General features: G+C 40.5%; 1 protein-coding gene across 3 annotated transcripts in view; it reads right to left on the reverse strand.

Annotated features, from left to right (window-relative positions):
- Positions 1–26,331, reverse strand: part of CPNE4 (copine 4) — a 672,215-nt gene that overhangs the window by 137,444 nt on the left and 508,440 nt on the right. For all 3 annotated transcript variants that reach the window (XM_061167590.1, XM_061167589.1, XM_061167591.1), the window contains exon 7: positions 23,354–23,443. In XM_061167590.1, coding sequence (XP_061023573.1) covers positions 23,354–23,443 — 90 coding nt within the window. The remainder of the gene's footprint in view (positions 1–23,353; positions 23,444–26,331) is intronic.

Consider the following 26,331-nt stretch of genomic DNA (forward strand, 5'->3'; position numbering starts at 1 on the left):
ACAGTGGTACAATGAGCGATGAACAGTGACCTAAATAAATACAAACACATAAGCAAACAAGAGCAACCAGCATAAGGGAAATGCCCATGTCACCTGCACACAGCATCATTCATCGGAGCAGGGAGCCCCGTCGGGTTGAATTGTGCCTGAAGGCTGTACAGAGCATCCTCATAGTGCATTCCTTCCTTGCCTTCATTCAGCAACTTGGTCCAGAGTGAGTTAGCTATCTTAATTTTCAGTGAAGAGGCAGGAATTGATGGGTTAAATAATGTGAGGAAATTGCTTCTCATCAGAGCAATAAATTACAATTTATTGAAATAGATGTTCTCTTTAGTGGGAAATGTCCACCGTGGATGGCAAGAGGGCTCCCTCTTTACATGAGAGATCTCACCAGGGCACTGATTAGTGTTTATTTGGTTTTCTTAGTTCAGAACTTCAAAGTATTTTCCAAAGGTAGTTTCCTCAAAAATCTTTTTTGAGTTAATTGGAGCATAACCATTGACAATTATCCCCACAAAACAGTTGGGCTAGATTGTGCCAACTCTTCTACCGTTTTCACTCATAATGTGGCAAGGAAGGACCTCCTCTACACCCCACAATGGTTTCTAAGAGGGAAAGGGGGAGTCTGGGGGTCTGAGGAGTTGCCACACCCTCATCCCAGGTTACCGTGCTAGCAAGAGCCATCCTAGGTGTGGTGTCCCAGGTGTGGGCAGCACTCAAATGCTCTTTAGTACAGTAATGCCAAGCAGGTGTTTCACAAGCACCAAGTTCTAAGTCACATCAGCAGGAAGAAGATTCTTCTTTTTTTTTTTTTAAGAAGATTCTTTTTCTGCACACATTTTTTTTCCATTGTAGAAAAAGCTAAATAACACAAAATCTACTTTTAACCATTTTAAGTGCATAGCTCTGTGGCATTAAGTATATTCACACTGCTGTGTACCCATCACCACCATCCATCTTCAGACTTTTTCATCTTCCCCACTGAAAATGTATACCCATTAAGTATTAAGCACTAACTTGCAAGGTTCCTTTTTTATGGAAGACCAGATGGTATAGCTTCCTAGGGGAGGAACACAGCACTTTGAAAAGGTGTTCTCTTTTCTTAGATATTGAGGAAATCAGACTTGATTCCCCATGATGAAAAAATTATCTTTGCATTGAAGTACCTACTTTTGACCTGATTTTCAGGACACCCATTCCTCCCCATTTGGAATCATTGGAGACTGGGCAGAGAATGTCTCCCATGAACAGTGAGTACTCAACACATGAAGAGGGAGAAATTTTCTCCTGGGATGGTGTTTTTTGGAGAAGAAGGAATGGGTTCCCAGGATGGGATGAGTGGCTATAGGAAGGCTCTTTGAAGAGAAAGAGAGGAGAAGGTGAGAGAGGATTGCTCTGGCCACATATGGGCAGTGGCTACTTTCTTGATCATCATAGATACAAAATATTCCATCACAGAGAGTTTTATTGGACAGAGTCAGACAGACACGATTCTGGTTATGTCTCTTCCAAGTTCTGTGAATTGAGTCAAATGATTTCCCTTTTCCAAGCCTCAGTTTTCTCATCTGCAAAATGGGGATATTAAGAGAGTCACCCTGTGGAAAAGCCAGCTCACTAGCCATCAAAAAACCACACAAAATCCAACTAGACCACATTTCTCAGCCTCTACTGCAGTTCAGTGTGGCCATTTGACTGAGCTCTAATCATTGGAATATAGGCAGCAGTGCCAAGTGCTGTTTTCAGCTAAAACTTCTACAGACTGCACTCTCCCCATTTTTTACCTTCCTGTCAATGCAAGTAACACTGAGGCCCTAGAGTCTGGAGGAGCCACAAGATAGAAGCAACTTGGGTTCTGAATCACTGCACAGAGGAGAGGCTTTCTAATCAGACACTGATTAGAAAGTTCTAGTTCTAACTGTTATGTGAGCAAGACATAAGCTTATATTGCATGGAGGCTCTTTGTTACTGCAGCATTGTTTAACCTAAGATAATTATAGGCTTAAATGAGATAATTTAAGCAGTGTCCAACATAGCACCTGGGAGCTGGTGGGTGCATGCTCAGTGAATGTTAACTGTCCTTTAACAGTGAAGAACCACAATGATACAGCATGTGAGACCTGGTTTTAAACTAAGGCTGTACTTAGTTTGCTAAGTAATCTTAAGCAATTTCCTCAAACAGACTTTTAAATCACTGATCTGTAAAGAGGGAAACAATATTAATGAAAAGGAAAAATATTATTAAAATGAACAGACTGTGTAGTTTTTCTCTCATTCAGAAACCTCTCTTCCTGCATGATTGAACATTCTTTAAGCTAGCTGTTGCTTTTTCTTGCTGCAGTACTGTATTGATTACGGATCTCAGGAGGGGCAGCCTGCTGGGCTCAGGTGCCATTTACTTAAAGTAGCATTGAGAATTCTTGAGCCAGGGCTGATCCAATACAGACACACCTTGGTGAGTGCAGTCTTCTGGTAATTTCAGGGCATCTAGGTTAAGCAGGCTATCGACAGGCATAAAACCAGCAGCCCTAGAGTCCAAAGGCCATCAAGAAAGCACTTACATTTTAACAGATATTGAGAAAGCTTCACAGGACCCTGAGCCACCCCCCAATTTTTCCCTTTCTATTATCAGGTAGGCAGAGAAGGAAGCGAACTTGCTTCCCAACTGCCTGGGAATGTCAGGTTCTTTACTAGGGGGGTTTCCAGCAACACTGAACATAGTGATGAACCTCTCAATTCCAACTTGCTCTGTTTTTACCAAAAATCAGGAAATGCTGGTGTAAGCCATGGGTTTTCTAATGATTAAAACCCCTTCTATGAGTTTGGGGCAACTATGGGGCTGAATTGGGGCCACTGCCAAGGATTAAGATCCTGGGGTTGGAGCAGGGGTGGGGTTTCTTCCTTTCCAAGCAGTAAGAAGTGGGGTTTGTTAAGGGTGAAAAAAATATGGCAACTAAATCCAAAGGTTCAGCAACACTTAGGGTCCAGGAGTAAGGAGTCACATGGGTGTTGGGAATAAAGGGGGAATGTTTTGGGCAAACTCCAGGAGTCCAATCCATTAAGCAGTTGTGTGACACTCTGGCTCAGAGAGTCCAAAGCAAAGACATGGATTTTCCGGAGAAGATGGCCTAGTCACACGTGAGAAGAGAGGACAGGAACAGCTGGATAGAAGACAAGGACAAATGCTAAGATTGCCCTATAGAGGAGGAGCAAACATTAGCTTTGCACTGAAGTGGCAGGAAAAACACTGAGCTACCTAATAGAAGTGCCAGGAAGCCAGCTTAGTTTGGAGATTCAGTAAGAAGACTGTTTATCCATGTATGCTTGGCAAATGGCCTGCACCAGCACTGCTTAGGAAAACCTTTACACTGAAACTTCTGGGACCACTGGGATTCTGATTCCACAGAGCACTATGCTGACTGACCAGGAATCTGACTTTGAGGTGTTAGGAGGGAGCTTGTAAACATGCTGCTTTAAATCACCCAGGCATGGCTGCAGAAGAGGGAGGGCACAAAGAAAGAGCAAGATAAGCAGTGGGCGAAGATACCATTGTATGCCAAGATGCCATTGCTTCAGATGTGTGTCCAGGCCTCCTCTCAACCCTCATGGTTTTCTGAAATTCTTGCCTCTGCTTTGACTTTGGGGACCTGCTTCTCTTTCTTTTCTACTATTTATTTCTCCTGGTTCTGTCTAGCTTGTGCCCACCCCACCATGACCTCAGTTAATAACCTGGGCCTCTCTGCTGAATAAGGCTGGGTGGCAAGTTTATACAGAAACAACTGGTCTTCATCATCCTAGACTCCTCTTCAAAACAACTAGCTTCTATCAGTTATCCTCAGAGGATGCCTGATAAACTCACTAGGGGAAAATCTACAAGTTACCTGTACAGTTTGAGCACCAGAGAACAGGACAGGAAATGGCCTCAGGGTGTTTACACGGTATTTGGGTTGTTCTGCATGTTCTTTCCCCCAGTGTTAGGGTGTTATTGCTGGTGGTCCCCTTTCCCTCTCTTCCTCTTTAAGATTCTCTTCTGGAAGAATCTATTCTAAATACCAGCAGTGTCTCCTAACAAATATATACTAGGTATTAATAATGTGTTGATAATATATACTAGGTATTAATAATGTGTTGATAAAATCAAAGGAAATGATTCATATCATATTTCACAGGATCAAAGAGACACATATTAATTTTCTTAACAACCCACAAATTGGTAGGAAAGCACTGTGTTATATCTTCACTGAGAGTGTTTTTTCTCCCTTTAGTGGTATAGTGAATAGTTGATAGCTTCTCAGATTTTATGAAATATGTTACATAGAGACAAGTCCTTCTATTAAATATTTGAATGATGATAACCATTTTGGTTGGGGGAGATTAATGGGATATGGATATAATGATATTATAAAGTAAGGATGACTTATTTCATAAGAAATACAACAAAATATAGGCAGTACAATTCAACAAAAAGCATGAAATTTGGCATTTGAATGCACGGAATTTTGAGCCTTAGTTTTTTTCAACTGTAAAATGAACACATGGACTCTACCTCATAATTTGGTTAGAAGTAAATGAAGTTGTGATTTTGATGGTTTTTCCAGTAGTCATATATGGATGTGAGAGTTGGACTGTGAAGAAAGCTGAGCACCGAAGATTTGATGCTTTGGAACTGTGGTGTTGGAGAAGACTCTTGAGAGTCCCTTGGACTGCAAGGAGATCCAAGCAGTCCATCCTAAAGGAAATCAGTCCAGAATATTCATTGGAAGGACTGATGCTGAAGCTGAAACTCCAATACTTTGGCCAGCTGATGCGAAGAAATGACTCATTGGAAAAGACCCTGATGCTGGGAAAGATTGAAGGTGGGAGGAGAAGGGAATGACAGAGGATGAGATGGTTGGATGGCATCACCAACTCGACGGACATGAGTCTGAGTAATCTCTGGGAGTTGGTGATGGACAGGGAGGCCTGGCATGCTACAGTACATGGGGTTTCAAAAAGCTAGACATGACTGAGTTACTGAACTGAACTGAACCAATATGCCATTGAAATCATGGATAATTTCATTCAATTGCTAATGTTAAATATAATTCACTGAATAGCTAATATAAAATATGAATTTCATTAAATAACTAATATAAATTATTAAACATATTTCATTAAATAGGTAGTATTAGATATTAAATACATCAGTTCAGTTTTAGGGCTTCACTCCAGGCTTCCCTGTCCATCACTGACTCCTGGACCTTGCTCAAACTTATGTCAATCAAGTTGGTGATCCCATCCAACCATCTCAACCTCTGTTGTCCCCTTCTTCTGCTGCCTTTGATCTTTCCCAGCATCAGAGTCTTTTCCAAGGAGTCAGTTCTTTGTATCAGGTGGCCAAAGCTTCAGTTTCAGCATCAGTCCTTCCAATGAATATTCTGGACTGATTTCCTTTAGGATGGACTGGTTGGATCTCCTGGCAGTTCAAGGGACTCTCAAGAGTCTTCTCCAACACCACAGTTCAAAAGCATCAATTCTTTGGTGCTCAGCTTTCTTTGTGGTCCAACTCTCACATCTATACATGACTACTAGAATACTTTGCTAAATAGATTACATTAAGTGTAACCCTAAATCTACTCAGGAAGTGGTGCAAAGTCTTTTACATACTTCAGAAGACATTTCAGCTGGTTGCAGCATCGTCTCTTGAGTTACCAAGAAAGAATCCTCTATGAATCCTACCACAGGTATTTAAGGCTCAGTAGACATGGTTAAGAAAATTCTAAATCTCTGACACCTTCACAATTACTTTAGAAAATTAACCTCTCAGAATTAATAGGGAAACACCAGAGGTTTTTTCATTATAGTGATGGATAAGGCTAACGAGGATGCCCTCCATTCTCTACTACTATTTAACACTGTGTTGGGAGCTCTGGTCCACACACATAAAGAAATAAGCAGAATCACTAGGTAAGTAAGTAGGGGCAAAACTATCACTATTTCCAGATGAAATATATTTTTAAAACTCTAAAAAATTACAGAAAATTACTATAAACAACAATAAAACAGTAAAATAGTAATTTGAGGAAACAATTCAATAGCTTTTATGTTTACAAACAATAGTCTGAAGGAGTAACGGAAGAGAAAGAAAGACACACACAAATAAACTAGGCATAAATTTAAAGATTCTAAACGTCTAAGAGGAACACTAGTGCTCTTGCAAACACAAAAGGAGACTTGAATGAACTGGAAGAAAAGTCATGTTCTGGGCTGGGAGCACAGCATTAGAAGAGATTTCCTTTGCAATTTCAATAAAAATACTATCAGTTTTTGCCTTCTGGTACTAGTTGCTTATATCAGCAAATTTGGAAAACCCAACAGTGGTGTCCACAGGACTGGAAAAGGTCTATCCTTATTCCAATTTTCAAGAAGGGCAGTGCGGTACTAAAGAATGTTCAAATCACTGGACAATTGCACTCATCTCCCATGCTAGTAAGCTTATGCTCAATATCCTGCAGGCTAGGCTTCAGCATTAAATGAACCAAAACTTACAGATGTCCAAGATGGGTTTCAAAAAGACAGGGGAAACAGAGATCAAATTGCCAACATTTGCTGGATCATAGAGAAAGCAAGGGAAATCCAGAAAAAATATCTACCTTTGTTTCATCGACTATGCTAAAGCCTTTGACTGTGTGGATAATAAGAAACTGTGGAAAACTCTTAAAGAGATGGGAATTCCAGACCATCTTACCTGTCTCCTGAGAAACCTGTATGCAGGTCAAGAAGCAACTGTTAGAACCCTGTATGGAACAACTGACTGGTTCAGGATTGAGAAAGGAGTATGACAAATCTGCTTATTGTCACCATGTTTATTTAACTTATACACAGAGCACATGATGAGAAATGCCAGGCTGGATGAGTTATAAGCTGGACTCAAGATTGCCAGGAGAAATATCAACAACCTCAGTGATATGCAGATGATATCACTCTAATGGCAGAAAGTGAAGAGGAACTAAAGAGCTTCTTGATAAGGGTAAAGGAGGAGGTGATAAAGCCATCTTAAAACTAAATATTAGGGGAGGAGCCAAGATGGCAGAGGAGTAGGACGGGGAGACCCCTTTCTCTCCTACAAATTCATCAAAAGAATAACTGAACACAGAGCAAACTTCGCAAAACAACTTCTGATCGCTAGCTGAGGTCATCAGGCGCCCAGAAAAGCAGCCCATTGTCTTCGAAAGGAGGTAGGACAAAATATAAAAGATAAAAAGTGAGACAAAAGAGCTAAGGACGGAGATCCGTCCCGGGAGCTCTTAGGCGGCATTGCTTGGGGTAGGGTCCGGGCCTGAGTGCCCTGAGGACAATCGGAGGGAGCTTCTGTGAGTTGCCAACTTGAACTGTGGGAGACCAAAGGAGAGAGAGTAAATTAGCCGGCCCGAACACACTGCCGGCCGTTCGCAGAACAAAGAGACCGAGAGGGTCCAGAGAGGAGCTCGCAGGCTGCGGACCGGCCCGGCCCAGCCCCGCCGGAGGCAGGAGGCAGTGGGGAGGGGAAGGTCGCGGCGAGACACAGGGCGCAGGCACCCGACCGGCGCGGGCGGGGACTGGGGCTGGGGACGCGGAGGGCAGAAGGCGCGCGCACCCGACTGGCGCCAGCGGAAACTGAGACTGGGTCCGCGGAAGGGAGTGGGCGCGCCACACCTGGGGGGGGTGCGCCCACCAAGCCCCTGGCTGCCTGGACCGCTCTGACGGGGAAGGCACAGAGAGCAGGCGCAGCTTTTCCCTCCGCGCTTTTGTGGAACATCCGAGGGCTGGAACCTCGCGCAGCGCGGGGCGCGCTCCATATAGAACAGCCGGGAGCCTGAGCAGCGCAGAGGAGAGAGCAGCGTCAGCCCCTCCTGGCAGCCCCAGCCCATCCCCGCGGCGCAAGCCCCGCGGCGCAAGCCCCTCCCCGCAGAGCGACGGAACTAGCTACCTGAATAAGAGTCCACCTCCGCCCGCCTGTGTCAGGGCGGAAATGAGGCTCTGAAGAGACCGGCAAACAGAAGCCAAATAAACAAAGGGAACCGCTTCAGAAGGGACTGGTGCAACAGATTAAAATCCCTCTAGGAAACATTGACTACACCGGAGGAGCCTGTAGATATCGAGAAGCGTAAGCTGGAACGAGGAGCTATCTGAAACTGAGCCGAACCCACACTGACCGCAACAGCTCCAGAGAAACTCCTAGATATAATTTTACTTTTTTCTCTTTTTTTAATTTTTTTTTTCTTTTTTTCTTTTTTCTTTTTTATTTTTTCTCTTTTATTTTCCTTTAAAATCCCCTATTACTCCCCCATTACTCCTTAACTTTCATTTCCATAGACTTTTACGATTTTTTAATTAGGGGGAAAAAAAAAAATTTTTTTTTCCTTTTTTTTTTTTTTCTTTTTTTTTTCTTTTTTTTCTTTCCTTTTTCTCTTCTATTTTCTATTTTTCTTTTTCTCTTATTTCTTTTAAAGTCCTCTAGTACTCCTCTACTACTCCTTAATTTTCATTTTCAATACACTATAACCTTACAAAAAAAAAAAAAAAAAAAGAAGAGAAGCCCTATTTTTAAACCGAAGATTATTCTCTCCCAATCTTGACTCTGTTTTCTACCTCAGAACACCTCTATTTCCTCCTTTCCCCTTCTCTTCCCAATCCAATTCTGTGAATCTTTGTAGGTGACTGGGCTACGGAGAACACTCTGGGAACAGACAGCTGTGTAGATCTGTCTCTCTCCTCTTGAGTCCCCCTTTTTCTCCTCCTGTTCATCTCTATCTCCCTCCTCCCTCTCCTCTTCTTCATGTGACTCTGTGAACCTCTCTGGGTGTCCCTAACGGGGGAGAATCTTTTAGCCATTAACCTAGAAGTTTTCTTATCAGGGCTGCATAGTTGGAGAAGTCCTGAGACTACAGGAAGAATAAAACTGAAATCCAGAGGCAGGAGACTTAAGCCCAAAACCTGAGAACACCAGAAAACTCCTGACTACAAGGAACTTTAAGTGATAAGTGACTGTCCAAAAGCCTCCATACCTACACTGAAACCAACCACCACACAAGAGCCAATAAGTTTTAGAGCAAGACATACCACGCAAATTCTCCAGCAACGCAGGAACATAGCCCTGAACATCAACATACAGGCTGCCCAAGGTCACACCTAACACATAGACCCATCTCAAAACTCATTACTGGGCACTCCATTGCTCTCCAAAGAGTAGAAATCAAGTTCCACGCACCAGAACACTGATGCAAGCTTCCCTAACCAGGAAACCTTGACAAGCCAATCGTCTAACCCCATCCACTGGGTTAATCCTCCACAACAAAAAGGAACCACAGACCTCCAGAATACAGAAAGCCCACTCCAGATACAGCAATCTAAACAAGATGAAAAGGCAAAGAAATACCCAAAAGGTAAAGGAACATGAAAAATGCCCACCAAGTCAAACAAAAGAGGAGGAGATAGGGAATCTACCTGAAAAAGAATTTAGAATAATGATAATAAAAATGATCCAAAATCTTGAAAACAAAATGGAGTTACAGATAAATAGCCTGGAAACAAAGATTGAAAAGATTCAAGAACTGTTTAATAAAGACCTAGAAGAAATAAAAAAGAGTCAATTACAAATGAATAATGCAATGAATGAGATCAAAAACACTTTGGAGGGAACCAAGAGTAGAATAACGGAGGCAGAAGATAGGATAAGTGAGGTAGAAGATAAAATGGTGGAAATAAATGAAGCAGAGAGGAAAAAAGAAAAAAGGATCAAAAGAAATGAGGACAACCTCAGGGACCTCTGGGACACTGTGAAACGCCCCAACATTCGAATCATAGGAGTTCCAGAAGAAGAAGACAAAAAGAAGGGCCATGAGAAAATACTCGAGGAGATAATAGCTGAAAACTTCCCTAAAATGGGGAAGGAAATAGCCACCCAAATCCAAGAAACCCAGAGAGTCCCAAACAGGATAAACCCAAGGCAAACACCCCAAGAGACATATTAATCAAATTAACAAAGATCAAACACAAAGAACAAATATTAAAAGCAGCAAGGGAAAAACAACAAATAACACACAGAGGGATTCCCATAAGGATAACAGCTGATCTATCAATAGAAACCCTCCAGGCCAGAAGGGAATGGCAGGACGTACTGAAAGTAATGAAAGAGAATAACCTACAACCTAGATTACTGTATCCAGCAAGGATCTCATTCAGATATGAAGGAGAATTCAAAAGCTTTACAGATAAGCAAAAGCTGAGAGAATTCAGCACCACCAAACCAGCTCTTCAACAAATGCTAAAGGATCTTCTCTAGACAGGAAATGCAGAAAGGTTTTATAAATGTGAACCCAAAACAACAAAGTAAATGGCAACAGGACCACACCTATCAATAATTACCCTAAATGTAAATGGGTTGAATGCCCCAACCAAAAGACAAAGATTGGCTGAATGGATACAAAAACAAGACCCCTATATATGCTGTCTACAAGAGACCCACCTCAAAACAAGAGACACATACAGACTAAAAGTGAAGGGCTGGAAAAAAATATTTCATGCAAACGGAGACCAAAAGAAAGCAGGAGTCGCAATACTCATATCAGATAAAATAGACTTTCAAATAAAGGAAGTGAAAAGAGACAAAGAAGGACACTACATAATGATCAAAGGATCAATCAAAAAAGAAGATATAACAATTATAAATATATATGCACCCAACATAGGAGCACCGCAATATGTACGGCAAACGCTAACAAGTATGAAAGAGGAAATTAATAGTAACACAATAATAGTGGGAGACTTTAATACCCCACTCACAACTATGGATAGATCAACTAAACAGAAAATTAACAAGGAAACACAAACCTTAAATGACACAATGGACCAGCTAGACCTAATTGATATCTATAGGACATTTCACCCCAAAACAATCAACTTCACCTTTTTCTCAAGTGCACACGGAACATTCTCCAGAATAGATCACATCCTGGGCCATAAATCTGGTCTTGGAAAATTCAAAAAAATTGAAATCATTCCAGTCATCTTTTCTGACCACAGTGCAGTAAGATTAGATCTCAATTACAGGGAAAAAATTGTTAAAACTTCAAACATATGGAGGCTAAATAACACGCTTCTGAATAACCAACAAATCATAGAAGAAATCAAAAAAGAAATCAAAATATGTATAGAAATGAATGAAAATGAAAACACAACAACCCAAAACCTATGGGACACTGTAAAAGCAGTGCTAAGGGGAAGGTTCATAGCATTACAGGCTTACATCAAGAAACAGGAAAAAAACCAATTAAATAACCTAACTCTACACCTAAAGCAATTAGAGAAGGAAGAAATGAAGAACCCCAGAGTTAGCAGAAGGAAAGAAATCTTAAAAATCAGGGCAGAAATAAATGCAAAAGAAACTAAAGAGACCATAGCAAAAATCAACAAAGCTAAAAGCTGGTTTTTTGAAAAAATAAACAAAATTGACAAACCATTAGCAAGACTCATTAAGAAACAAAGAGAGAAAAACCAAATTAACAAAATTAGAAATGAAAATGGAGAGATCACAACAGACAACACTGAAATACAAAGGATCATAAGAGACTACTACCAGCAGCTCTATGCCAATAAAATGGACAACTTGGATGAAATTCTTAGAAAAGTATAACTTTCCAAAACTGAACCAGGAAGAAATAGAAGATCTTAACAGACCCATCACAAGCAAGGAAATCGAAAGTGTAATAAAAAATCTTCCAGCAAACAAAAGCCCAGGACCAGATGGCTTCACAGCTGAATTCTACCAAAAATTTAGAGAAGAGCTAACACCTATCTTACTCAAACTCTTCCAGAAAATTGCAGAAGAAGGTAAGCTTCCAAACTCATTCTATGAGGCCACCATCACCCTAATTCCAAAACCAGACAAAGATGCCACAAAAAAAGAAAACTACAGGTCAATATCACTGATGAACATAGATGCAAAAATCCTTAACAAAATTCTAGCAAACAGAATCCAACAACATATTAAAAAAATCATACACCATGACCAAGTGGGCTTTATCCCAGGAATGCAAGGATTCTTTAATATCCGCAAATCAATCAATGTAATACACCACATTAACAAATTGAAAGATAAAAACCATATGATTATCTCAATAGATGCAGAGAAAGCCTTTGACAAAATTCAACACTCATTTATGATTAAAACTCTCCAAAAAGCAGGAATAGAAGGAACATACCTCAACATAATAAAAGCTATATATGACAAACCCACAGCAAGCATCACCCTCAATGGTGAAAAATTGAAGGCATTTCCCCTGAAATCAGGAACAAGACAAGGGTGCCCACTCTCACCACTACTATTCAACATAGTGTTGGAAGTGCTGGCCACAGCAATCAGAGCAGAAAAAGAAGTAAAAGGAATCCAGATAGGAAAAGAAGAAGTAAAACTCTCACTGTTTGCAGATGACATGATCCTCTACATAGAAAACCCTAAAGACTCTACCAGAAAATTACTAGAGCTAATCAATGAATATAGTAAAGTTGCAGGATATAAAATTAACACACAGAAATCCCTTGCATTCCTATATACTAACAATGAAAAAACAGACAGAGAAATTAAGGAAACAATACCATTCACCATTGCAACAAAAAGAATAAAATACTTAGGAGTATATCTACCTAAAGAAACAAAGGACCTATACATAGAAAACTATAAAACACTGATGAAAGAAATCAAAGAGGACACAAACAGATGGAGAAACATACCGTGTTCATGGATTGGAAGAATTAATATTGTCAAAATGGCTATTCTACCCAAAGCAGTCTATAGATTCAATGCAATCCCTATCAAGCTACCAACGGTATTTTTCACAGAACTAGACCAAAGAATTTCACAATTTGTATGGAAATACAAAAAACCTCGAATAGCCAAAGTAATCTTGAGAAAGAAGAATGGAACTGGAGGAATCAACCTGCCTGACTTCAGACTCTACTACAAAGCCACAGTCATCAAGACAGTATGGTACTGGCACAAAGATAGAAATATAGATCAATGGAACAGAATAGAAAGCCCAGAGATAAATCCACGAACCTATGGACACCTTATCTTTGACAAAGGAGGCAAGGATATACAATGGAAAAAAGACAACCTCTTTAACAAGTGGTGCTGGGAAAACTGGTCAACCACTTGTAAAAGAATGAAACTAGAACACTTTCTAACACCATACACAAAAATAAACTCAAAATGGATTAAAGATCTAAATGTAAGACCAGAAACTATAAAACTCCTAGAGGAGAACATAGGCAAAACACTCTCCGACATAAACCACAGCAAGATCCTCTATGACCCACCTCCCAGAATATTGGAAATAAAAGCAAAACTAAACAAATGGGACCTAATGAAACTTAAAAGCTTTTGCACTACAAAGGAAACTATAAGTAAGGTGAAAAGACAGCCCTCAGATTGGGAGAAAATAATAGCAAATGAAGAAACAGACAGAGGATTAATCTCAAAAATATACAAGCAACTCCTGCAGCTCAATTCCAGAAAAATAAATGACCCAATCAAAAAATGGGCCAAAGAACTAAACAGACATTTCTCCAAAGAAGACATACAGATGGCTAACAAACACATGAAAAGATGCTCAACATCACTCAGTATTAGAGAAATGCAAATCAAAACCACAATGAGGTACCATTACACGCCAGTCAGGATGGCTGCTATCCAAAAGTCTACAAGCAATAAATGCTGGAGAGGGTGTGGAGAAAAGGGAACCCTCTTACACTGTTGGTGGGAATGCAAACTAGTACAGCCGCTATGGAAAACAGTGTGGAGATTTCTTAAAAAACTGGAAATAGAACTGCCATATGACCCAGCAATCCCACTTCTGGGCATACACACTGAGGAAACCAGATCTGAAAGAGACACGTGCACCCCAATGTTCATCGCAGCACTGTTTATAATAGCCAGGACATGGAAGCAACCTAGATGCCCATCAGCAGATGAATGGATAAGGAAGCTGTGGTACATATACACCATGGAATATTACTCAGCCATTAAAAAGAATTCATTTGAACCAGTCCTAATGAGATGGATGAAGCTGGAGCCCCTTATACAGAGTGAAGTAAGCCAGAAAGATAAAGAACATTACAGCATACTGACACATGTATATGGAATTTAGAAAGGTGATAACGATAACCCTATATGCAGAACAGAAAAAGAGACACAGAAATACAGAACAGACTTTTGAACTTTGTGGGAGAAGGTGAGGGTGGGATATTTCAAAAGAACAGCATGTATACTATCTATGGTGAAACAGATCACCAGCCCAGGTGGGATGCACGAGACAAGTGCTCCGGCCTGGTGCACTGGGAAGACCCAGAGGAATCGGGTGGAGAGGGAGGTGGGAGGGGGGATCGGGATTGGGAATACATGTAAATCTATGGCTGATTCATATCAATGTATGACAAAACCCACTGGAAAAAAAAAAAAAATAATAATAATAAAAAAAAATAAAAAAAAAAAACTAAATATTAAAAAAATAAGATCATGGCATCTAGTCCCATCACTTCATGGCAAATAGAAGGGGAAAGGTGGCAGCAGTGACAGATTTCCTCTTCTTGGGCTCTAAAATCACTGTGGATGGTGACTGCAGTTATTAAATTAGAATATGGTTGCTTCTCAGCAGGAATATTATGCAAAGCTAGACAGCGTGTCACTCTTCCGACAAAGGTCCATATAGCCAAGGCTGTGGTCTTTCCAGTAGTCATGTGTGGATGTGAGAACTGGACCACAAAGAAAGCAGAGCACCAAAGAATTGATGCTTTCTAACTGTGGTGCTGGAGAAAACTCTTGAGAGTCCACTGGACAGCAAGGAGATCAAATCAGTCAAACTTAAAGAAAATCAACACTGAATACTCATTGAGAGGACTGATGCTGAAGCTGAAGCTCTAATACTTTGGCCACCTGATGTGAAGAGCTGACTCACTGGAAAAGACCTTGTTGCTGGGAAAGATTGAAGGCAGATGGAGAAGAGGGCGACAGAGGATGCGATGGTCAGATGGCATCACCGATTCAATGGGACATGAACTTGGGCAAACTCTGGGAGATGGTGATGGACAGAGAGGCCTGGCATGCTGCAGTCTCTGGGGTCACGAAGAGTCAGACATGGCTAGGTGACTGAACAACTAGTTGCTTATAAATTCAGTGAAAGAACTGACTGGAAAGAGTAACAAGAAAATATTCAAGAAAATCCTTAAAAGACAAAGAATACAGAAGTGAGAAAAGCTGGTTCTATCAGGTATTAAAATGTTCTACATAACAATTACTTATACAGGAAGAGAGTAAAAACTAGAAGAAACAGAATAGGAGCTAAGTTTGTCTGAATATATTTTGTTTTGTAGTTTTGACTTTAGAATCATGTAAGCATTTTATATAATTATAAAACTAATTTCATTGAAAATTAAATTCTAAAAGCTGAAAGCAAAATGAAACAAAGAAACCCAACAGTTCCATGGGTTAGAGCTTCAACCATGGAGAGGAATTATCTCTAGACTTTAAAGCATGATTGAGCATCCGTAAGGAGATACATATCTTACAGAAAAAAATTCAAACTCTTGAACTTAAAAAATTGATACCAGAAAGCAAGGAAACTATTTTTTAAAATATATTTAATTGGAGGATAATTGCTTACAATGTTGTGTTGGTTTCTATCATACATCAACATGAATCAGGCATAGGTATACATATGTCCCGTCCCTCTTGAACCTCCTTTCCACCCCCTACCCTATTCAAACTACTAAGCTTACATCAAAAGAACTCAAGAGACAATTTAAAGAGGTTTTAACCAATAAACATGGAACGATATAAGATTTCAAAGGAATAATATTAACTGAAATAGATTGAAACACTAGAATACATTAAAAAATCATGAATTTTTGATATTATGAGGGATCCCATTAGTCACCAATGAAGGATGCTAGAGTAGAAACATGTTATTCTGAAAATTATTTTTAAAGAAGAAAGAATAAAGCATTTTCCTGTCTTTCTTATACAAATCACACCTTAGGGAACCAAATAGGTGTTGAACTGTTAACCAAACAGTTTTTCTGTAAAGAACTCTAAATAATAAAGAAGGAATAACAGAATTAGAAAACTACCATTTTGGAAATTCTAATGAAATAATGTATCTAGGCAATATGCCTCAGTGACTGTTAAGATCATAAAAGAGCACCATCCCTTGTAAAACATTCTTGCTACAAAACAATCCCTGAATCTGATCAAACCCAGCTAGCTATTTACAGGGTACACAGAGAAAAAAACAGGCTGGTTTCTTCAGTAAGTTGCAAGGATAAAAAAGAGGGAGAGAGACTGAAAGAGATTGGAGACATTTCAGTCAAATGCAAAGCTTGGACCCTGTTCACATATTAATTTGAAAAAATACCCCACAAACCCCAAATTTAGCACTCTTGCCTTGAGAACCCCATGGACAGTATGAAAAGGCAAAAAGATATGACACTGCAAGATGAGCCCCTCAGGTTGGTAGGTGACCGATATGCTACTGGGGAAGAGCAGAAAAATAACTCCAGAAAGAATGAGGAAGCTGAGCCAAAGTGGAAACAACAATACCCAGTTAAGGATGTGTCTAATGGTGAAAGTAAATTCCAAAGCTGTAAAGAACAACATTGCATAGGAACCTGGAATGTTAGGTCCATGAATTGAGGTAAATTGAACTTGGTCAAACAGGAGATGGCAAGAGTGAACATCAACATTTTAGGAGTGAATTAAAATGGACAGGAATGGGTGAATTTAATTCACATGACCATTATGTCTGCTACTGTGGGTAAGAATCCTTTGGAAGAAATGGAGTAGCCCTCATAGTCAACAAAAGAGTCCAAAATGCACTAATTTGGTGCAATCTCAAAAGCAACAGAATGATACTGGATTATTTCCAAGCAAAACATTCAACATTACAGTAATCCAAGTCTATGCCCCAACCACTAGTGCCAAAGAAGCTGAAGCTGAGTGGTTCTATGATGACCTGAAAGACTTTCTAGAACTAACACCAATAGAAGATGTCCTTTTCATCCTAAGGGACTGGAATGCAAAAGTAGGAAGTCAAGAGACACCTGGAGTAATGGGAAAGTTTGGCCTTGGAGTACAGAATGAAGCGGGTCAAAGACTAACAGAGTTTTGCCAATAGAATGCATTGGTCATAGCAAAGACCCTCTTCCAACAAGAGACAACTCTACACAGGAACGTTACTAGATGGTTAATACCAAAATCAGATTGATTATATTGTTTGTAGCTGAAGATGGAGAAGCTCTATACAGTATGCAAAAATAAGACCTGGAGTTGACTGTGGCTCAGATCATGAGCTCCTTATTGCAAAATTCAGACATAACTTGAAGAAAGTAGGGAAAACCACTAAGCCATTCTGATGTGACCTAAACCAAATGCCTTATGATTATACAGTAAAAGTGACAAATAGATTCAAGAGATTAGATCTGATAGATAGAGTGCCTGAAGAGCTATGGACAGTGACCAAAACCATCCCCAAGAAAAAGAAATGCAAAAAGGCAAAATGGTTGTCTGAGGAGGCCTTACAAATAGCTAAGAAAAGAAGAGAAGCAAAAGGCAAAGGAAAAAAGGAAAGATATACCCAGCTGAATGTAGAGTTCCAGAGAATAGCAAGGAGAGATAAGAAGGCCTTCTTAAGTGAACAGTACAAAGAAATAGAGAAAACGATAGAATGCGAAAGACTATAGATCTCTTCAAGAAAATTGGAGATACCAAGGGGACATTTCATGCAAAGATGGGCACAATAAAGGACAGAAATGGTAAGGACCTAACAGAAGCAGAAGAGACTAAGAAGAGGTGGCAAGAATACACAGACAAACTGTACAAGAAAAGTCTTAATGACCCAGATAACTATGATGGTTTGGCCACTCACCCAGAACCAGACATCCTGTAGTGTGAAGTCAAGTCATCTTAGGAACCATTACTATGAACAAAGCTAGAGGAGGTGATGGAACTCCAACTGAGTTATTTCAAATATCAAAAAATGATGCTGTTAAAGTGCTGCACTCAATGGAAAACTCAGCAGCAGCCACAGGACTGGAAAAGGTCAGTTTTCATTCCAGTCCCCAAGAATGGCAATGCCAAAGGATGTTCAAACTACTGCCCAATTGCACTCATTTCACAAGCTAGCAAGGTAATGCTCAAAATCCTTCAAGCTAGACTTCAACAGTACATGAACTGAGAACTTCCAGTTGCACAAGCTGGGTTTAGAAAAGGCAGAGGAACCAGAGATCCAATTGCCAACATTTGTTCAATCATATGTAAAGGAAGAGAATTCCAGAAAAAATGTACTTCTGCTTCATTGACTATGCTAATGCCTTTGATTATGTGGATTATAACAAACTGGAAAATTCTTAAAGAGATGGGAATGCCCGACCACCTGTCTCTTGAGAAACCTGTATGCAGGATAAGAAGCAACAATTAGAACTGGACATGGAACAACAGACTGGTTCAAAATTGGGAAAGGAGTATGTCAAAGCTGTTGTCACCCTGCTTATTTAACTTCTATATAGACTATATCATGTGAAATGCTGGACTGAATGAGTCATAAGCTGGAATCAACATTGCCAGGAGAAATATCAATAACCTCAGATACACAGATGACACAACACTTATGACAGAAAGCGAAGAGGAAATAAAGAGCCTCTTAATGAAAGTGAAAGAGGAAAAAAACTGGCTTAAAACTCAACATTAAAAAAACTAAGATCATGGTATTCAGCCCCATCACTTCATGGCAAATAGGGAAACAATGGAAACAGTGACAGACTTTATTATCTTGGGCTCCAAAATCACTGCAGATGGTGATTAAAGCAATGAAATTAAAGACACTTGCACCTTGGAAGAAAAGCTATGACATACCTAGACAGCATATTAAAAAGCAGAAACATCACTCTGTGCCAAAGTTCTGTATAGTCAGAGCTAATACTTTTCTAGTAGTCATGCATGGATGTGAGAGTTGGACAATAAAAGGCTGAGCACCAAAGAATTGATGCCTTGAAACTGTGGTGCTGGGGAAGTCTCTTGAGAGTCTCTTGAACTGCAAGGAAATCAAACCAGTCAATCCTAAAGGAAATCAACACTAAATATTCATTGGAAAGATTGATGCTGAAGCTCCAATACTTTGGCCACCTGATGTGAAGAACCATCTTATTGGAAAGACTGTGATGCTGGGAAAGATTGAGGGTGAGAGGAATATATTTGAGTAACAATGTTGTAATAGTTTCAGTGGACAGCAAAGGGACTTAGCTATAGGTATACATGTATCCAATCTCTCTCAAAATTCCCTCTTATCCAGCCTGCCACATAACATTGATCAGAATTCCTTGTGCTATACAGTAGGTCATTGTTGGTTATCTATTTTAAACATAATAGTGTGTACATGTCCATGTACACGTCCATTCCAAACTCCCTAACTATCTCTATCTCCTATTCTTCCTACCTGGCAACCATAAATTCATTTTCTAAGTCTATGAGTCTTTCTGCTTTGTAAATAAGTTCATTTGTATCATTTCTTTTTAGATTCTGCATAAAAGAAGTGTCATACAATATTTCTCCTTCTCTGTCTCACTTACTTCACTCAGCATGGTAATCCCCAGGCATTTCCATGTTGCTACAAATGGCATTATTTCATCATTTTTTAGGTTGAGTAGTATTCCATTATATATATGCACCACATCTTTTTTATCCATTCCTCTGTTGATGGACATTAAGTTTGCATCCATGTCTTGGCTATTGTAAACAGATAAGTCACTACTTTTATGGATGTTTAAAAATTTTCATAATAAATCAAAACATTAATTTCTGAAAAATACTTATTTGCTTAAATTTTTTTCCCCCACAAAGGAGGAATAGGAAAAATAAAACAAAAGAAAACCCTGGCTTTACTTCAACTTGGTGTTACTGTGACCCTGAATAAATGAGAGCTAAAGATATCAAGTCTCATTTGGGACCAAGATCTCATTGTTAGAGTTTTGCTAAGACTGAGAATATAAATGGACAGAGGGCTTAAAACTTTTTTTAATTTAAAAGTTCACTTTCTTTTTTTAAATTTTGTGGTGGCAAGGAGGTGCTGCCTTCCAATATGTTATATGGCACCATTTTATATTAGGGAAAGCTAAAGGGGAACAACACTATCAGAATTTCACAATGGCATTTGTGACAAGATAATGAATACAAATAAAGAATAATATAGGAAGTCTCTCCTGCCTCTCAAAAAAGCTGCAGGTGAGTGATGATATTGGGTTTGTCACCTAGGGAGCTCAGCACACCTGGGTATTCCCTCTCGCTGTCAACCTTTTAGCACCTCCCTGTTCTCCATCCATTCCCTCTAGAAACAGCTTCTGTGTATACCCTATGCCAAGCACTGGGCTGGATGCATGGATACGCGTGGAAAGAAATATGATTCTCATGCTGCAGGAGCAATCCAGGAACAAGTCACCTGCTCAGGAAAGAGATGGAAACAGAAAGGTTCTAAACAAGTGGAGAGGTGTCTCCCTGAGGTGGGTGCAGAGAACTGGAGGGCACCCTTAGAAGCTAAAGACATCAGGGAAGGTTTCTGGAAGTGGAGGGATATTGAAGAGACCCGAAGGAAAGTAGCGATGATGATAATCCAAGAAAAGTAGGAGAGTGAGGAAAGCATCCCAGACAGGGAGAGGCATGTGCCCAGTCCTGAAGGCCTGGGGAGGACAAGGTGGGCATGAGTGCTGGGCAGAGAAAAGATTGTGGAGGGGAGACTGGGTGGTGGAAAGTGGTGGTGGGCACTAAGCTGAGGAAGGGCTATAATGAAGGAGCAAATGTCTGTACCGGGGGTCTCAGTGTGGTCTGGGGCCAGCAACATTAGCATCACCCAGGAAGTTCTAGAATGCAAATTCTCAGGCTCAACCCAGACCTGCTTAATCAGAAACCCTGTGGGTAATGCCCAAGAATCTGCTTTAACTAGCCTTCTAGGTGATTCTCCAAACGATTTTACCCTCCATGGGACATTTAGTAGTGTCTGAATACACTTTGGTCTGTATGATTGACAGGGCTAAAGTACTACTACTAGTGTTTAGTAGCCTGGGATGATGCCAAACATCCTACAGTGAGTGCACAGGACAACCTCCCCCCACCCCGCCCCGCCCCTGCCAGAAAAATCCAAATGTCAATGGTGCGGCTGTTGAGAAATCCCGATCCTCCCTTTCTCTGTCTGTGTCTTCCTTCCTTCTTGTCTCTTTTTTATTCCCACTTGTCCTTTACAGACAGACAGCAGAGCACTCAAAAAACCACCAAATGCTCCTTCTCCACATTTTTGTTATTTACTCAGTTACAGATAACCACCTCCTTTTATTGAATTAGCAATTCCCCATGACTAAGTTGACCTGTGGTTAACATAGGCATTATCTTATTTTTGCCCCAAAGGGTCCATTTCTCTTCCTGGGAGTGGGATGGGGTGGCTCAGAGTATAGGTGACAGGCCCCACCTCAGACCTGAAGCTGTAGGTCTTGGCCACCCTGCACATAAGCTTACACCTGAGGCCCAACTACCAGGAGTCTTGATTTTGGCATGAAAGACAGTTGCAGTGAAATTGGAGGCTTCCACAAGAGATATCAGGGATAACTCTGAACTCTTCCTCAAGACCACAGAAGTAAGCATGTCCACAGATAGTACAAAGTCCATACAGAATGCTTTTAAGCAAAGATGTAAAGTCACATGAAGGGTCTGGGAGTAACCGACAGATTGGATTCTGATCTGAAGGATAACATTGACAAATCCAATAATTATATCCACTAGAAAAAGGTTTACAGGGCAAAAAGAGTAAGGAAAGTGTAAAGTTACAAATATAGGCATTGGCAGTGCCCATCCAACACTTTCCAGGGAAGCTGGTGCCTCCAATATGAATGTTTCGTCTGCTTATTATTATTCCACCGTGGTAGTAGGTGCCCCAGACTTTTAAAGTCTGAAGCCATTAACCATTTCCATTGTCCAGCTTCCTTGGCTCTGTTTTCAGGCTCTCACACCACCCCCTAATAACTGTCCTCCCCATAGTTAACCCACATGGAGAAAATGACCTGGTAAAGCTGATACGAATGTTGAGTCTGCTTGAGGGTTTTTCACTAAACATGAACCAACTGGTCTTTTGGTTTATAGCTCTGGCCTCTATTGAATCTACTTAGTCATCCTGATAGATAGAATAACCTCTGGAACTCTGACAACATGGAGTTCTGGACTTCCAAGGTAGAGTGAGAGCCAGACCAAGAACCAAAAGGAACGCCTCTGGGCATCTGCTTCTGGCACTTTTTTTTTTTTTTTATTGTCCTCTTTGGTCATCCTGATTGTCATAACACATCTTTTCTTCCAACTTCTACATTCCCACTATACTCAAAAACATGTGTGGCAGATTGAAAAAAGTGGCCACCATACTCTGCAGCTCCTTCCACCAAGAAGTGGAGTCCATGTCCTATTTCCTCATCCCTGAATCTCAGATGGCCACGTGACTGGCCAGTAGAACACAGAGGAAGTGACCTCATATGAATCTGAGACTGGGTCTCAAGACATGTGCATCTTCTGTCCTGGATCCTTTGGACCTTAAAGTTGCTTAGTGTATCAGTCCAAGCTAACCTGCTGAATGATGAGAAACAAATGTCCCCACCAGCTTGATCATTCCAGAGGACAGCCAGACAAACCCCAGGAAGAGAGGCATTCTGCTTGGTACAGCTGACTGTATATACATGAGGAAGTCCACCCGAGACCAAGAGAAGATCCTCTTGTGGCATGGTGTGCATGTGCTCAGTCATGTCCAGCTCTTTGTGACCCCATAGACTATAGCCTAGCAGACCCCTCTGTCCATGAGAGTTTCTAGGCAAGAAATAGTGCAGTGGGTTGCCATTGCCTTTCTCCAGAAGAGCCTCTTAGATGAACTCAGCTTGCCAATGCATGGAATCATAAGCTAAATAAATGGCTATAGTTTTAAATATTAAATTTAGGAGTAGTATTTTATGCAGCAGTAGATAACTGACAACAACAGTATTTGTGTTTATAATAACTCCTAATTAGTCCTTGAACTTATTGCCACATTTCCCTCTGAGAAGCCATGGGATTTGCCTCTCAACTTAACACAACTGGGATTTATCTCTTATTATCTCAGGAGCCACAAAGGCTCTAGCAGAAGGAAACCCCTTGTATTTTTCCATCAAGATGCTAAGAGATCTAGGTAAAAGCTACAGAAAATTTTGAGTCTGCCAACATTCACTTGAGGAGAAACAGGAGGGTTAAATATGTAAAACTGCATTTCTTAGACATAGACAGATTTCTGACCTTCAGCCGGCGGTCGGGATCGCCACTGCATAGAGAGTTTACAGATACTTTGAATGATTTCCAGGCAGGGCTTAAGTTATTCATCACAACCTGAGGAAAAAAGAAAGGAGTGGTGGGTAGGACAGGAAATGCTTGACATTTTCACTTTCAACATAAAAACTACTTGAGAAGCATTGAAAGCTTGAGAAACTTATGAAACGGACAATTGTCTGCAACAGGTGCCTTAATGAAAACTTGAAGTAGTAAACCTTTGAAAGGTGCTCACTAAGTGAACATTATGGGCAGAACTCCTGTGATCACTAGCCTGGATGCTGTTTTATGAATACTAACAATAATGTTGTACAGTATGTGGGTGTTGGAGATGACCCCTTCTGTATCAAAAGAGGGTAGGATTAAGGAGATGGGCTGCCTCTGCCTCTGGTAAAGGATCCCCCGTTCTGAAGCTCAGTGCTATGGCATAAATTCCCTTCTACTGAAGTCAGCATACATAAAGCCTATAGATGGGAAATTCTATTGCTGAAGTTGAGTGATCTTTGGTAACCCGTGACCTTGGTTAGATCAGATTGCAAGTCAGAAGAAAAATCCTAGGAGTATGCTTGGAAGGCATGAAGATAGATCTTCAGAATTTCAGGATCACAAACTGAGACTATAATGGAGTATAATCCTTTTAAAAGCAGTTTACTGATCATGAACTTGGTTAAATCCTGCCTGAGGGTCCATTTGAGTCAAGCCTTATTCTGCCATCAAATGATTCAAATAATTCATTTTGGTTTAGAATGTGTGAGTATTTGCTCTGTATCTAGGATTGTACTGTATGCTCTGGGGGCTGGTCCCAAAGTATGATTCTGGGAACTTCAGGAACTTGTTAAATACAAATTCCTAGATTTCAACCAGATATACTGACAGAAACTCCCTAGGTGGGTCATTAGGTGATCCTGATGCATGATATGAGAACCACTGTTCCAGGGGACATACAAATGAAGTTAAATGGAATTTTGTCATATTGATTTCTCTTCATAAGAAATTTTTAGTTAGCAGAAATCTTAGTATTGCAAAAAAAAATTAATTCTCTATCCAACATAATTATTTTATAAGTGATTCCCTCTTCTTCTGAATTCCTTAATATAATGATGAATTATTGAGTATACAGCAGGCTCATTATTAAATTTCTTGTAGTGCATTAAAGAGTAGAAAAATAATGTTCCTGTGTGACTTTGCTTTTTGTTCTCATTCCTTGAATGATCAAAGTGATAGTGGGAAGAAAAGTTAGATAAAATTATTTTGGTTAAATCTCTCACCTTTATAGAAATATTAAGAGTGAAGATGTTTCATTGCAACAGTTATGTAAAACTCAATAGAAAATCAAAATTTCTACTAGAAATTTCCTCTGAAATTAAAATCTGTATGTGTGTGTGTACACATGTGCTTACCCAGGGAGAATAGTATTGCCTGGTTATTTTCTATCTATTGAGTAAGAAAGAGGAAAAAGCAATGTTATGTTGATTGATTCATCGGAAACTTTACAATCACATTTCTGCGAGACTCCAGGAGCCCCTCACAATGGGGTATGGGGAAGTGTTAGAGACTCTGGGAACAGGGGAACTTACCAGAACTAAAACTGAGAGGACGGCCGCTGTCAGGAGAGAAGAAGTCTAATATGATACTACCCCTTTTCCTTCTCCCCGTACATTCAAGTCCCCATGCACTGGCTGGGCAAAGGCATGAATGGCTACCACTTCTGATTCTCTCCAACATTTAGTTACTTCTTCTGCAAGAAATTTGTTCCATCAAAGGAACCTTTATGTGGGGAAAAAGTTCTACTTGGTGGTGGTGATGAGGTGCCCCTCAGGGTAACCATCCAAGTTGCATTTGAAACTATTCCCTAGGGAATAGTTTGTGACTGTCCAAAGAGTCACACTGTACAGGCACTGGACATACTATCTATATTCAACTCCATTCATGTATTCATTCTTTTATTAAATGCTAACCATGTACCAAATGACATTCACAGACGAGCCTGTCCAAGATTATTCAGTTTTTGCTTACCTTAAATATGACATGAAATGTTCCCCTAATGCTACGTGAAACTCTACCACTTCAGGAAAAAGGAACTGGATTTCCGGTGTGAGGTGTGGGAACACAGCGCCCGCTATAACCCTGTAGGGGACATGACAGTCCCTTCCTCCTCTGCCCTTCCCTGCAAGCACAACAGTTCTCTCAGCTCCAAGCCATCTCTCCTTGCCAAGGCGCGTCTCACCCCAACAAGTCTCTCTCTTGAACTAGCTTATACGTAAAATACAACACAAAGTGGAGTCTAGGGTTGGTTGTGAAGTGGGTGTGTGGCCACGGGCAGTGGTGGGTGGGACACTGAAGGATGAGGTTCACAGACATGTGGAGAGAAGGTGGGAGTATGCGAGGGAGATGCAGCCAGATCAAGTGCCTGCTGACACAGGGCAGCTGTTCACATGCAGACCTGACATCAGTACTGTGTGTGGACTTTCCCGGGGAGGCTGACTGGCTTCTCAAACTACTGCAAAGCTCAGGGTCAAACACACATAATTCAAACCTTAGCTTTACCTCTTGCTCACTGTGAGAACTGTAAGGTGAATTAACCTCCTCAAAGTTCAGCTTCTTCATCAGTAATATGGGGTAATAATAACCATGTCAGGGCATAGTTGTGAGAAGTAAATAAATGATGTATGCAAAATCACTTGGCAGATTGCTTGGCACCTAGTCACGCTCCTTAAATGTTAACTAGGATTCATATTTTTATTATTAATAAGTTGCTGGCTTTCTGTATTAAAGGTCAGTAGTGGAGAATATGGGTGAGAAAGGGTCTCCTCTTATAACACCCACATTCAGAAGAAAGAGAGGACTGGGAAGACCATAGGTCTTGGGGGAGAGCTATAGACATTAAGAAAGGTAAGGTCAGTGTATCATCTTAAGGAAATGAGACGGCAAAACTGAAGATGGCACTT

The sequence above is a fragment of the Dama dama genome, chromosome 19 (genome assembly GCF_033118175.1).
Source record: "Dama dama isolate Ldn47 chromosome 19, ASM3311817v1, whole genome shotgun sequence".
Taxonomy (NCBI): Eukaryota; Metazoa; Chordata; class Mammalia; order Artiodactyla; family Cervidae; genus Dama; species Dama dama.